The sequence below is a fragment of the Nycticebus coucang genome, chromosome 11 (genome assembly GCF_027406575.1).
Source record: "Nycticebus coucang isolate mNycCou1 chromosome 11, mNycCou1.pri, whole genome shotgun sequence".
NCBI classification, from domain to species: Eukaryota; Metazoa; Chordata; class Mammalia; order Primates; family Lorisidae; genus Nycticebus; species Nycticebus coucang.
In genome coordinates, this window is record NC_069790.1 from 15,929,104 (window position 1) to 15,943,839 (window position 14,736).

At 44.6% G+C, this 14,736-nt stretch overlaps 2 protein-coding genes and 1 pseudogene across 4 annotated transcripts in view; 2 read left to right on the plus strand and 1 right to left on the minus strand.

Moving 5' to 3' along the window:
- Positions 1-12,090, minus strand: part of SUGCT (succinyl-CoA:glutarate-CoA transferase) — a 966,251-nt gene extending 954,161 nt beyond the window's left edge. For all 3 annotated transcript variants that reach the window (XM_053609716.1, XM_053609720.1, XM_053609718.1), the window contains exon 1: positions 11,963-12,090. In XM_053609716.1, coding sequence (XP_053465691.1) covers positions 11,963-12,047 — 85 coding nt within the window. In that variant the 5' untranslated portion in view covers positions 12,048-12,090. The remainder of the gene's footprint in view (positions 1-11,962) is intronic.
- On the plus strand, positions 2,605-3,407 carry LOC128598879 (serine/arginine-rich splicing factor 3-like; annotated as a pseudogene).
- A 417-nt stretch (positions 12,091-12,507) lies between the features above and the next one.
- Positions 12,508-14,346, plus strand: MPLKIP (M-phase specific PLK1 interacting protein). The gene is made up of 2 exons (XM_053609721.1): positions 12,508-12,853; positions 13,845-14,346. Exons 1-2 carry the CDS (start codon positions 12,515-12,517, stop codon positions 14,043-14,045), a joined length of 540 nt encoding a protein of 179 aa, XP_053465696.1. The 5' UTR covers positions 12,508-12,514; the 3' UTR covers positions 14,046-14,346.
- The last annotated feature ends 390 nt before the right edge of the window (positions 14,347-14,736 follow it).

Here is a 14,736-nt window from a genome sequence, read left to right on the forward strand (position 1 = left end):
CAGTTGGAAAAGGAGAATGAAACCTTCCTACAATCACACACCCAGGGCACCACCTGAAAAGTCCTCAGTCTATTAGCCCAGTTCAAAAGGTCCGAATCAACTGTCTCAATTGGCACTTGTCTCAGGTGGAAGGGTTCAAGAGGTCTCTGGGAACTGGATCACAGGGGCCTGGTGACTCCTCTGAGACAGCTCACCCCAGTGCAGCGTGGAGTCAGGAGGAGCCACCCCGCAAACAGAGCAGTCTGGGAAGGTTGACGTCTCCTTCCCCACTTTGCCCCTCCGTCGGACCCAGTCACTGGTATCTCTGCAGATGGCTAACCCAGTTGCCTGCAGTGAACAGACACTCCAGGGGTTTGCACCTGCCTGAATCGCGAGGAAGTCTGCCAGGCCCCCGCAGACTGCCACTATCTAGCAGGAGGAGATGGGGCCTGACATCTTTGAGTGTTTGATGCAGGTGATGGGAAGGAGGTGTTCACTCAGGCTTAGCCCCGTCCCTGATGGATGCTGCTAACAGAACAGAACAGACAACTTTGTGAGGTTCTGTCTCTGTTCCTGTCGTCGCCTACAGGAGACGGGCTGTTTTGAGTTCAAACGTCTTTGCTGCTGGAGAATTGCGTCTGAACACCTCTCTGGGTCGGCCCCGCCCTGGAGGCTTCTGGGTTTGTGAGCCGTGACACCGGTGGCCTCCTCTGGTTGCCCAGGGAGACAGGGGGTGTGGCCTCAGAATATCCAGAAGTGAGCGTTCTGCCGTTAAAGAAAAAACGGCTGTTGATCTACCTCCAGGGAACTGCTGCTCTGGTGTGGGCACTCAGGCGACCCTTTTCTCCTCTGTCCCGTGCCCCAGAGTCAGCACTGAGCGGCCGCAGTTTGTGCTGGGTCCACACCCCTTAAGAGATCCCCCAAGAATCAGAACTCTTGGGGGATGGGCCCCCAGACCCGGATTGGGAGTGGGGCGGGGGGAAGCTAGAGTTTCATTCAGTTTCACGCAATACTACGGTCCGGGGAGGGCTCCTGCACTGCACCGCAGGGAAGTGCCGCCAAGGCTTGATTTTCCCTCAGCAGAGTGCCCTCTCCTCGCTCACGTATCCCAGAGTCAGCGCTGACCTGACGCAGCTCAGGCACTGTGCACTCCCCTTGAGAAATCACCCAAGGAGCCGAACTCCGGAGGGATAGGCCCTCAGACCCCGAGTGAGAGTAGGGGCTCTCAGCTCTCAGCGGGGAGGCCAGAGTCTTATTCAGTCTTGTGCCCGGGGAGGGCCAAGGCTTGATTTCCCCTCAGCGGAGTGCCCTCTCCTCGCTCACGTATCCCAGAGTCAGCGCTGACCTGACGCAGCTCAGGCACTGTGCACTCCCCTCGAGAAATCACCCAAGGAGCCGAACTCCTGGGGGATAGGCCCTCAGACCCCGAGTGAGAGTAGGGGTTCTCAGCTCTCAGCGGGGAGGCCAGAGTCTTATTCAGTCTTGGGCCCCGTATGCCTGGGGAGGGTTGGTGCACTGCACCGCAGGGAAGTGCCGCGAGGCGTGACTCCCCCTCAGCCCGGTGCCCTCTCCTCACTCGGCGCGCCTCAGAGTCAATGCTGACCAGTCGCAACTCGGGGACTGTCCACTCCCCTTGAGAAATCACCCAAGGATCCGAAGTCCTGGGGGACAGGCCTCCAGACCTCAGTGGGCGGGAGGGGAGCGCCGGGGATTCAGGGTTGCCGGCAAAGGATTCCCAAAGTTTTATTCAGCCCTATGTCCGGCAGGAGAACGCCACGGCACCCCAGTAGGGGAGGTAGGTCCAGTTTTTAGAAGGTCTCTCCCGTGGAGTGTAGTGGGAGGGCCTTTAATTTCTGCCCGCTTGTTCAATTGTGGGGCTCCAGAGCCGGTCTCATGGGGGAGGGGGACTCCCGTCCGCTTGGTGGTGGATTTTGTACCTTTTGTTTGCGTCCTTGTGATCACAACTTGCCTCAGCGGTGTTGATGTGCGTTCTTCAGCCTTCTCTCTTGGTGAGGCTCAAGTCCACCAGGATACTTACTAAATTCCTGTCCCTTAACTCTCCTTCTGGACGGGAGCCTTTGTTGAAAGCTGGCTTCAGTCCGCCATCTTGTCTCCCTCCAGAAATTATTCCTTGTATCTTCTCGGACCACCATGGAATAAAAATTGAACTCAACAGCAATGGGTATCTCCATACTCAAAGTCATGGAAGCTAAATAATCTTAGGCTTACTGATAGCTGGGTCAAAGATGAGATTAAGAAGGAAATTACCAAATTTTTGGAACTAAATGATAACAAAGACACAAATTATCAAAACCTGTGGGATACTACAAAGGCAGTCCTAAGAGGGAAATGTATAGCATTGGAAGCCTTCATCAAGAAAACAGAAAGAGGTGCGCCTGTGGCTCATGGAGTAGGGCGCCGGTCCCATATGCTGGAGGTGGCGGGTTCAAACCCAGCCCTGGCCAAAAACCACAAAAAAAAAAAAAAAAGAAAGAAAACAGAAAGAGGCCATTTCGTAGATGCTGGGTAAGGTGGAGCAACAGTGGGAGTCCGGCCTGAAGGGAGTGGGATGCAAGACGATCCATCGGAGCGTGAGGATTTGAGCCTGCACACTTAACTCTAGATTTCAAAATGCATTGTAATTCCTGTCCATTGGACTGTAAGGTTTATGTAGGTAATCTTGGAAACAATGGCAACGAGACTGAATTGGAAAGGGCTTTTGGCTATTATGGACCTCTCTGAAGTGTGTGGGTTGCTAGAAACCCTCCCGACTTTGCTTTTTTTGAATTTGAAGATCCTCAAGATGCAGCTGATGCTGTCTGAGAACTAGATGGAAGGACACTGTGTGGCTGCTGTGTGAGAGTGGGACTGCCCGATGGTGAAAAAAGAAGTAGAAATCATGGCCCACCTCCCTCTTGGGGCCGTCGCCCTCGAGATGATTATTGTAGGAGGAGTCCTCCACCTCGCTGCAGATCTCCAAGGAGGAGAAGCTTCTCTCGTAGCTGGAGCAGGTCCCTTTCCAGAGATAGGAGAAGAGAGAGATCACTGTCCTGGGAGAGATATCATAAGCCCTCCCGATCCTTCTCTAGGTCTCGAAGCCGATCAAGGTTAAATGAAAGGAAATAGAAGACCATTTTGCAAGAGAAGAGGTGTACAGGAGATAACTTCATTTGACAGGAGTACGTACAGAAATTTCAAGTTTTGTTTAAGACTTCATAAGCTTGGTGCATTTTAAAGATGTTTTAGCTGTTCAAATTTGTCTGTCTCTTGGAACAGTGACACAAAAAGTATAATTCTCTATGGTTTGAAATGGATCATATGAGGCATGTAATACCAAGAACTGTTACTTTACAATGTTCCCTTAAACAAAATTGAATTTGCTTTGAATTTTAGTTTTGCATAGACTGATAATAAACCTCTAAATCTGCCCACCTAAAGTGTGACTTTTTTTTTTATACATAGAAACAAAACTGGCAAATTGAATTAAGATTTACTTTTTCCCCCATGTCTGGGATATTGTATGCAACTATACTTGAACAAGCAGTCTTTATAAAGCTGCTGTAAAACAAGCCAGCAGCTACATCATTGTACTAAATTAGAGGTTTATGAAAAATCCAACTATTTTTCACCCTGGGCAGAGATTGCCTACTACTATAGAATCTGATAAATTCTAAGAAAGTTTTCTTTGCTTTAGGAAAGAAAATAAGTTCTTTATGTAATAGTTATATATCAAAATACCAATGTCCTGCCAGTTTAAAGGTACATTGTATAGCAGAACTTTGAGTTACTATGCAAGATATTTTTTTATGCTGTCATTTGTAATATGTTTTGTGAGAATCCTTCAGATTAAAGTTTTGATTACAATTGTTGTTTTAAAAAAAAAAGAAAAGAAAACAGAAAGAGAGGAAGCCAACAACTTAATGGATCATCTCAAGCAACTGGAAAAGGAAGAACATTCCAACCCCAAACTCAGCAGAAAAAAAAGAAATAACCAAAATCAGGGCATAATTAAATGAAATTGAAAACAAAAGGATCATTCAGAAGATCAATGAAACAAAATTTGGTTTTTTGAAAAAATTAACAAAATTGATAAACCTTTGGCCAATCTAACCAGAAATAGGAAAGTAAAATCTCTAATATCATCTATCAGAAATGATAAAGGAGGGCGGCGCCTATGGCTCAGTCGGTAAGGCGCCGGCCCCATATACCAAGGGTGGTGGATTCAAACCTGGCCCCAGCCAAACTGCAACCAAAAAATAGCTGGGTGTTGTGGTGGGTGCCTGTAGTCCCAGCTACTCGGGAGGCTGAGGCAAGAGAATCGCCTTAAACCCAGGAGTTGGAGGTTGCTGTGAGCTGTGTGAGGCCATGGCACTCTACCGAGGGCCATAAAGTAAGACTCTATCTCTACAAAAAAAAAAAAAAAAGAAAGAAATGATAAAGGAGAAATAACAACAGACACTTCAGAAATTCAAAAAATCCTCAATGATTTCTACCAAAATCTCTATTCCCAGAAATGTGAAAATCTGAAGGAAATGGACCCATACCTGGAAGCACGTCACCTTCCTAGACTCAACCAAAAAGAATTAGAAATCTTTAATAGACCTCTATCAACCACTGAAATAGCATCATCAATACAAAGTCTCCCTAAAAAGAAAAGTCCAGGACCAGATGGCTTCACATCCAAATTCTATAAAACCTTTCAAGATGAACTGATACCTATATTATACAACCTTTTCCAAAGCATAGAAAAAGAAGGAATACTTCCCAACACATTCTATGAAGCAAATATCACCCTGATACCCAAACCAGGAAAAGATCCAACAAAGAAATAAAATCATAGACCAATAACATTAATGAACATCGATGCAAAAATACTCAATAAGATCTTAGCAAACGGGATTCAACAACACATCAAAAAAATTATACAGGCAGCGCCTGTGGCTCAAAGGGGTAGGGCACCGGCCCCATATGCCAGAGGTGGTGGGTTCAAACCCAGCCCCGGCCAAAAAAAAACTCCAAAAAAAAAAAAAAAATTATACACCATGATCAAGTTGCTTTTATTCCAGGGTTAGAGGGTTGGTTCAAAATGCGCAAATCGATAAATATATCAAATCAATACAATAAAAAAAACACAAAGACCATATGATTCTCTCAATTGATGCAGAAAAAGCCATTGATAATATCCAGCATACTTTCATGATCAGAATTCTTAAGAAAATAGGCATAGAAGGGACATTTCTTAAACTGATAGAGGCCATTTACAGCAAACCCGCAGCCAATATCATATTGAATGATATTGAATATTCATATTGAATGGTGTAAAATTGAAAACATTTCCACTCAGATGAGGAAAGAGGCAGAGATGCCCACTGTCTCCACTGCTATTTAACATAGTAGTGGAAGTCTTAGCTAGCACAATCAGGTAAGAGAAGGTGATCAAGGGTATCCAAATAGGGTCAGAGGAGATCAAACTCTCACTTTCCGCTCATGACATGATCCTATACCTGGAAAATCCCAGGGACTCAACTTCAAAACTCTTAGAAGTGATCAAGGAACACAGCAGCATCTCAGGATACAAAATCAATACTTACAAGTCAGTAGCTTTTATATATGCCAACAACAATCAAGCTGAAAAATCAATCAAGGACTCTATTCCTTTTACAATAGTGTCAAAGAAGATGAAATATCTGGGAATTTACCTAACAAAGGACGTGAAAGATCTCTATAAAGAGAACTATGAAACTCTGAGAAAAGAAATAGCTGAAGATGTTCACAAATGGAAAAACATAACATGCTCATATCTGGGTAGAATCAACATTGTTAAAATGTCCATACTACCCTATCCCTATTAAAGCACCATTGTCATACTTTAAAGAACTTGAGAAAATAGTACTTCATTTTATATGGAATCAGAAAAAACCTCAAATAGCAAATACATTACTCAGAAACAAGAACAAATCAGGAGGTATCACATTACCAGACTTCAGGCTATCCTATAAATCTATAGTGACCAAAACAGCATGTTACTGGCACAAAAACAAAGCGGTAGATGTAGGGAACAGAATAGAGAACCAAGAGATGAACCCAGTTGCTTATTGTCATTTGATCTTTGACAAGCCTATCAAACATATTCAATGGGGGGGGGGGGAAGACTCCCTATTTAACAAATGGTGCTGGGTGAACTGGCTGGCGACCTGTAGAAAACTGAAACTAGACCCCACCTTTCACCATTAACAAAAATTGATTCTCATTGGATAAAAGATTTAAACTTAATACATGAAACTATGAAAATACTAGAAGAAAGTACAGGAAAAACAATTGAAGAAATTGGCCTGGGATAATATTTTATAAGGAGGAACCCTGAGCAATTGAAGCAATGCCAGAAATCCATTACTGGGATCTGATCAAACTAAAACGCTTTTGCACAGCCAAGAGCAGTAAGTAAAGCAAACAGACAACCCTCAGAATGGGAGAAGATTTTTGCAGTTTTATGCTTCTGACAAAGGTCTGATAACTAGACTCTGCAGAGAACTCAAAGTAATCAATAAGAAAAGAATAAATAACCCCATTTCTATGTGGGCAAGAGACTTGAACAGAAACTTCTCTGAAGACAGGCACATGGCCCACAAACACATGAAAAAATGCTCATCATCCTTAATAATGAGAGAAATGCAAATCAAAACCACTTTGAGATATCATCTAACTCCAGTAATATTAGCCCACATCACAAAATCCCAAAACTACAAATGTTGGCGAGGATACGGAGAGAAGGGAACGCTTCTAAACTGCTAGTGTGAATGCGAGCTAATACGACCCTTTTGGAAAGAAGTTTGGAGAACACTCAAGGAACTAAAAGTTGACCTACCATTCGATCCTGCAATTCCTCTACTAGGTATATACCCAGAAGATCAAAAATTATTTCACAACAAAGACATTTGCACCAGAATGTTTATTGCAGCCCAATTCATAATAGCCAAGACATGGAAACAGCCCAAGTGCCCATTGACCCATGAATGGATTAACAAATTGTGGTATATGTACATCATGGAATATTACGCGGCCATAAAAAAAAAGATGGAGACTTCACATCTTATATGTTTGGAGCTGGATGGAGCTGGAACATATTCTTCTTAGTAAAGTTTCTCAAGAATGGGGGAAAAGTATCCAATGTACTCAATATTACTATGAAATCAATATATAACCACCTCCACACTCATAGAATGGCAAAACATAACTATAGTTCAGAAAGTAGAAGGGAAGAGGGGAGAGAGGGGAGGGGAGGGGGATATGGGAGGAGGGAGGGTATTTGTGCATGATGCAATAGTACATTTCAAGATTATTAAGAAATAAGTATAATTATGAAGGATGTGTTACCTAGTTCAATGTAAACATTTCACATTGTATACTGAAGCAGTACCCTGAACCCCATAAATGCATCAATGTACAAAGTAATGATTTAATAAAAAATAATTTATTTAAAAAATATTTTAAATATACTGTCGTCGATGGTTGTCTAGAAAAAATTTTTTTTAAATAAATAAATAAATAAAAAATAATAAGCAAGGACCAAAAAAAATAAATAAATAAGAAATTTACCTCAGAAACTCAGCTGTAGTCCATTCAAATTATTATATGGAAGACCCTTTTTAACTACTGATTTATTATTAGATCAAGAAACTACAGAATTATTAAAACATATTACTTCTTTAGCTAAATTTCAATAAATCCTTAAAAACCTCCCAACTACATTTTCACATTCAACACTAAAAGAGCTTTTCTCTCCTGGAGATCTATTCATGATTAAAACTCTCCCCTCTAATTCACCCTCCCTAACCCCAACATGGCAAGGTCCCTTTTCTGTTATCTTGTCTTCTTCTATAGCTGTTAAAGTTATAGGAATAGATCCCTGAATAAATCATTCACAAGTAAAATGCTGGAACCCACCACCTTCTACAGAAGCAAACCATGAATAGAGTCAACCACAGTCCACCTACACTTGTGAACCTAAAGAAAATTTAAAGTTATTGTTTAGGAAACAGCAAGAAAAGTGTTAATCTAGTTTTCTTTTAAACATCACTGACTTCATCCTTCTAACCTGACACTGTAACTAACCCCCTCCTCTCACTGTTCTACCCTTGCCTTTTATTTATTTTTCTTTTTTTTGCAGTTTTTGGCCAGGGCTGGGTTTGAACCCACCACCTTGGGCATATGGGGCCGGCGCCCTACTCCTCTGAGCCACAGGCCCCACCCTCTACCCTTGCCTTTTAATGTGCTAATCAGATTTGTGTTTTCCAGAAATGTCATCAAATCACACACAGTAAAGATAGTTCCAGACCAAGACCTGATTCTATCGCAGACCCCTGGATCACTCTTCCTCCAGAGAAACCCTAACTGCCCCATCCTATCATCGCCCTACTCAGCAGGAAGCAGTTAGATCGAGTCTTTGATCCTTTTCCCTAATGGCAGTTATAGTTTGTCCTCGGAGAGGGAGAGTTGATACAGGACAAGTAGCATCCCAGCCAGCCCGTGGACCTGTGCGGGGGCAGGTGGTGCAGATCGGCTGCCTTTGCCTTGGCGATGTTGACGCAATGGCAGCAGCAGGGGAGCCAGCAGGCCAGAGGATAGGCAAGGGGGGCCTCATTTCCTAGGCCTGTGAATAAAAGGGATTGTAGCCATTCATTTGTGACCCAGACACATGGTCCCAGACATACTAAATGTAACTACCAAGTCCTGCTAAATGTAACTACCAAGGGCCCCATGCAACTATATATACCCCTAGACAAAGAGGAGAGAGATAGACAGACACACAGACAGAGAGCTTTTCTCTCCTGACTTGGGTTTTCTCTCTCTGCCATGAGCTCTGGCGCTTCTGTGTTCTTTTTTGTAAATAAATCCTGTCTTACCACTGATCTGTGGTCCGCGGATTCATTCTTTGAATCACCAAGACCAAGAACCTACTGAAGAGCAAAATTCCGGTATCAGTATCACCAAGACTTGATAGTACTTTTTTTTTTTTTTTTGGAGACAGAGTCTCACTTGGTCATCCTTGGTAGCATCCCATGGTGTCATAACTCACAGCAACTTCAAACTCTTCTAATGATCCTCTTTTTTTTTTCTTTTTTTTTTTTTTGTAGAGACAGAGTTTCACTTTATTGCCCTCAGTGGAGTGCTGTGACATCACAGCTCACAGCAACCTCCAGCTCTTGGGCTTAGGCCATTCTCTTGCCTCAGCCTCCTAAGTAGCTGGGACTACAGGCGCCCGCTGCAACGCCCAGCTATCTTTTTGTTGCAGTTTGGCAGGAGCCGGGTTTGAACCCGGCCACCCTCTGTATATGGGGTCAGCGCCCTGTCCACTGAGCCACAGGTGCCACCCTTTAATGATCCTCTTGCCTCAGCCTCCCAAGTAGCTGCAGCTACAGTGCTCACTACAACGCCCAGCTATTTTTTTGTTGCAGTTTGGCAGGATCCGGGTTTGAACCCGGCCACCCTCTGTATATGGGGTCGGCGCCCTGTCCACTGAGCCACAGGTGCCACCCTTTAATGATCCTCTTGCCTCAGCCTCCCAAGTAGCTGCAGCTACAGCGCTCACTACAACGCCCAGCTATTTTTTTTTTTTAAGAGATGGGGGTCTTGCTCTAGCTCAGGCTGGTCTCAAATCTTGAGCTCAGGCAATCCACCCACCTTGGACTCCCAAGTGCTGGGATTATAGGCGTGAGCCACCGCGTCCAGCCTCGCCTTGATAGTATTGATTAACTGTACAACTTGCATCTACAGGAGTAAAGAAACAAATTTCCCAAGAATAAACAGAAAAACCTATTTATTTTTGTTTCCATTCATCAAGGAGTATAAAAGCTGAGAAGAAAGACACCACATTCTTCAGCTTGGAACGTTACAGAATATGTCAAAGAGACCAAGTGAGGAGCAGCAGCCATAAGAGTGTGTACAGGCTGAATGAAAAGCACACACCCAGGCTACCTAGTAGGCTATGTTTTAATGAGTCCTAAAGTTCTTTAGGACTTTGTATCCTACAGTTGACTTCAAGATGCATGATGGATCACCATTTCTAAATTTTAAGGTAAAAAAAGAAAATTCTATAAAACTGCAGTAAACCTAAATTTCATCTTCTAAATAAAATTCTGAGACAGGTATCTGTACGAAGACATGTTTTTTTTGTTTTGTTTTGTTTTTGTAGAGACAGAGTCTCACTTTACCGCCCTCGGTAGAGTGCCATGACGTCACAGGACTAACAGCAACCTCCAGCTCTTGGGCTTCCGCGATTCTCCTGCCTCAGCCTCCCAAGCAGCTGGTACTACAGACGCCCGCCACAACGCCCGACTATTTTTTTGTTGCAGTTTGGCCGGGGCTGGGTTTGAACCCGCCACCCTCAGTATATGGAGCCGGCGCCCTACACATTGAGCCACAGGCGCCCCCCCAAAGACATGTTTTATTATGCAGTGTCATACTTGATGTTTTATTATGCAGTGTCATACTTGAACTATTATACTTTTTTTTGAGACAAGAGTATCACAGTGGCGTACTTCAGATAATAGCTCATAGCAACCTCAAACTCTTGGGCTCAAGCAATCCTCTTGTCTCAGCCTCCCAAGTAGCTGGGACTACAGGCACTGGTCACAACGCCTGGCTATTTTTAGAGATGAGGTGTGGCTCAGGTTGGTCTCCAACCCTGAGCTCAGGCAGTCCACCCGCCTGGGCCTCCCAGAGTGCTAGGATTACGGGAGTTAGCCACTGAGCCCGGCCTATCGTATCATACTTTTCTTTCTTTCTTTTTTTTTTTTTAATTGTTGGGGATTCATTGAGGGTACAATACATACTTTTCTTTATAAATTTGTGAAACAATCAAAATTTTGGCCTATTGCAGTAGTTCATGCCTGTAATCCTAGAACGCTGGGAAGCCAAATGGGAGGATTGTTTGAGCTCAGGAGTTAAGAGACCAGCCTGAGCAGAAGCGACTGGGTCTCTACTGTAATTAGAAAAACTGGGCCTTGTAACAGCATGTAGTCCCAGCTAATGGGGAGGCTAAGGCAGAAGGATAACTTACACCTGGGGATTTGAGGTTGCTGTGAGCTATGATTTCACAGCACTCTATGCAGGGTGACAGAGCAAAACTGTCTCAAAAGAAAAGGTGGGGTGGGGCGTGAGGGGAGGGGCAACGGTGGAGGCTAGGAGTCCAAGCCCAAGGCAGGTAATTCTTTGAGCTCAGGAGTTCCAAACCAACCTGAGAAAAGTGAATTAGCGAGATTGAGTGGACTTCTACTAAAAACAGAAACAAATTAGCGGGGCCTTGTGGCAGACACCAGCAGCCCCAGGTACTGTACAGGCTGCGGCAAGAGGATCGCTTGAGGCCAGGAGTTTGAGGTTGGTGTTAGCTATGATAATACAATGGCACTCTAGCCGGGGCAACAGGGCAAGGATCTATCTCAGAAAAAAAAAAAAAATCAAGATTTTAAGAGTTTTGGCTGCATTTCGCTCTTTTGGAAATCCGTATCTCTGCTACCTCCTCCCTAACCTGCTTCCATTTAAAGAGAACTACAAGGAAGGGGCAAAGTCCGGCATTTGTCAGCACAGCCTTCTACCCAAATTATTAAAAGCAGCAGGCTGACGTCCTCTCTGAAATGCAGCTGCCGTACACTTTTAAAGTTATTTAAACTTTGACGAGAAGGTAGAGGTAAAGAAGAGAAGGCGCGAGCCAAGTGCGACTGTGAGGGGATTGGACCCGCAGCGGAGAGCCCTCGCCCCCGGCGCCGGGCAGGGTGACCCCCGGGCCACCAAAGACCCCGGCGAGGCCGACCGCGGGGTCGCCGGGCCACGAGGCGACCGCGCGAGGAGGCGGACAGGCCAAAGGGCAAGCTGCGGGGACAGGGACTTCGTGAAAGTGCGGGCGGGCGCTCTCTTGAGGGCGCCCGTGGGAGGAAAGCTGGAGCTGGGGTCCCTTTCGCCGCGCAGACCGAATCTCGGAGGGTACCTGACTGCGGGTGGCTTGTCCACAGCCCCCTCCCGCCACCATGGCCGGAGAGGAAGCTGGTTCTCCGCAGAGCCCTCGCCATCATCGCACTCCTGTCAGCGAACCTTCGACTGGGTGTGAGGCGGACCCACCGCGGCGCCACCCGCAGCCACTGGGGGCGCCCGCGGACACCTCAGGACCCGCCCCCGCTGGGCAGACGCGGCTGGGCGGAGCGCTCTCGAGGTCGCGTCGTCCGTGGGGCCTAGGTTTCGTCTTTATGTCCAACCAAGTGCCGACAGACTGGAAAGATCGTTGCTAGGGTTGGTTCTCGACCTTTCCTTTATCTTTCTCTTCCTCTTTCTTTCACTTAAATCCACTCAATCTCTCTAATTCAATAACCCATTTATTCCGCCTCTCCGGGCGGAACATTTGTGATGCCGGAACCAATGTGCGGTGTGGCACTGGCGCAGGCGGACTGTTTTGGTAAAGGACGACTAGTTTTCTGGGAAGGGTCGGTCGGTACAGTTCCGGTGGGAGAACGCGGCGTTGAGTTCTTTGACTTCGGCTCCTGATATGCAACGACAGAATTTTCGGCCCCCGACTCCTCCTTGCCCCGGCCCGGGTGTAGGAGGTTGGGGTAGCGGGAACAGCTTCCGGGGTACCCCAGGCGGAGGCGGACCGCGGCCGCCCTCCCCTCGGGACGGGTACGGGAGTCCGCACCACACGCCGCCGTACGGGCCCCGGTCTAGGCCTTACGGGAGCAGCCACTCTCCAAGACACAGCGCCAGCTTCCCGGGGGGCCGGTTCGGGTCTCCGTCCCCTGGCGGCTACCCTGGCACCTACTCCAAGTCCCCCGCGGGGTCCCAGCAGCATTTCGGCTACTCCCCTGGGCAACAGCAGACCCACCCCCAGGTAATAATAGCCAGCGTTTGCCGAGCTCTTACTGTATGGCAGGCATGGTACTAATATTCCCTTTACGTGGATTATTTTGTTTAATCCTCTGTGAGGTGAGATACTATTATCCCTATTTTGCAGACGAGTAAAACTGAGGCTTAGAGAAGTTAAGTGCCTTTCTGAAGATCAGCCTAAAAAAGTGGCAGAGCCATACGTTCTGTCTAGAGCTTTTAACCAATACAGTGCCATTTACAGCTTTTTCTAATTCTCCATTTCCTCCTCTTTGCCAAGGGCCTTGCCAGTTTGTCTCTGTAAATTATTCTGACCCCCTGGGCTCTGAGGGGAGAAAGTGTGTCCCCAGAAGAACACTCCCCTAGGTTAAGGGCTGGTGGCATCTTAATACAGCTATCTCTTTTTTCTTTTTCTTTTTTATCTTCCCTTTTGTTGTTATTTTCTATTTACACTGGTTTCTCATCCAAGTTTTCTCAAAGGAAAATCGGTGGTAGTGGAAGTTTCCCATTCCTCGTATTTCTGGTGTATCTAGGATTTCTGTGGTTTACAACTTGTATCTGCTCAGTGATTTTTCAACTTTCTGTATTCTCAACACCACTGCCTTTGAGCCTGGAACTAAGGAGTAAGGAAAATGTTCATGAGATAGATTCTAGAAACTTTACGGTTTTCCTCCTGAAAAAAATGGAAATTTTGAGGGAAAATGAATACAAATTTATTTTATCACTTGTATTTAGTAACTCTGAAGTTACTATATTAGAAACCTCAAAATGTTTGTGGTGCCAGTGGTCATGAGTTTATTAATGAGTATACCAGAATGGTTTAGAGACTTTTCTAAAAACAAAAACAGTAAAGGAAGCATAGACTTGGCAATTGAACATACTGGTTTCAAGTCACAACTTTTAACCAGCAATGTGGTCCTCACTGGCTTTTAGTTACAGGAAAGAGTACCAATTTTCTCCACTAAATGTTTTTTTAACTGATGGTTTTTTTCCTAAAGGGTTCTCCAAGGACATCTACACCATTTGGATCAGGGCGTGGTAGAGAAAAAAGAATGTCTAATGAGTTGGAAAGTTATTTCAAGCCTTCAATGCTTGAAGACCCTTGGGCTGGCCTAGAACCAGTATCTGTAGTGGATATAAGCCAACAGTACAGCAATACTCAAACATTCACAGGCAAAAAAGGAAGATACTTTTGTTAACATTTCTGAAATTCAACTGGAAGCTTCATGTGTCAGGAACATCTTGGACAAAACTTGTGTTAATAAGTTGAACCCAAAGATGATGACTTTGATTGAATAATTAGGGTCTTTTGGTATTTTTTATCATATCAAGTATTGTTGATTAGAAAAGAAGGTAGTTTTTGCAGTATTTAGCTCTCTGGAAGTGCCTACCACATTTTAGAAGATTCACAGTTTCCATATACTTAACATTCCTGGTTATGTAATGGACATTTGTCTTTCAATGTTTTTTCCAATGTTTTAAAATAAAACATTTTGTCTTTCTAGCTATATTGTGGTTTGTGGTATGATAAATAAGTAGAACTATTAAAATAATGTTTTTATTTACTTAGAATTTATAGGTAAATGTTTTGCAAACTAGTTTTGAAAATGAAATAGATAAACCATCCTTCAAGCTATAGACAGTTCTGTATTTGTTCATAGAGAAAGAAAATGACAATAATGGAAAAGTATAATTCATATTCATTATAACCATTGCATGCATTTTTATCTAATGCTTCTGTAAATACAAAATTAAAACTTGAAGTCCAAGAAACCCTCTACGCATAAGTTTATGCTCATTTATCTGGAAAAGGCAGGGATAGACCATGAATCGTTGAGTTCTGTCTGAATTACTCTACTCTTTATCTCTCAGCATTGTGGAGTCATTTTT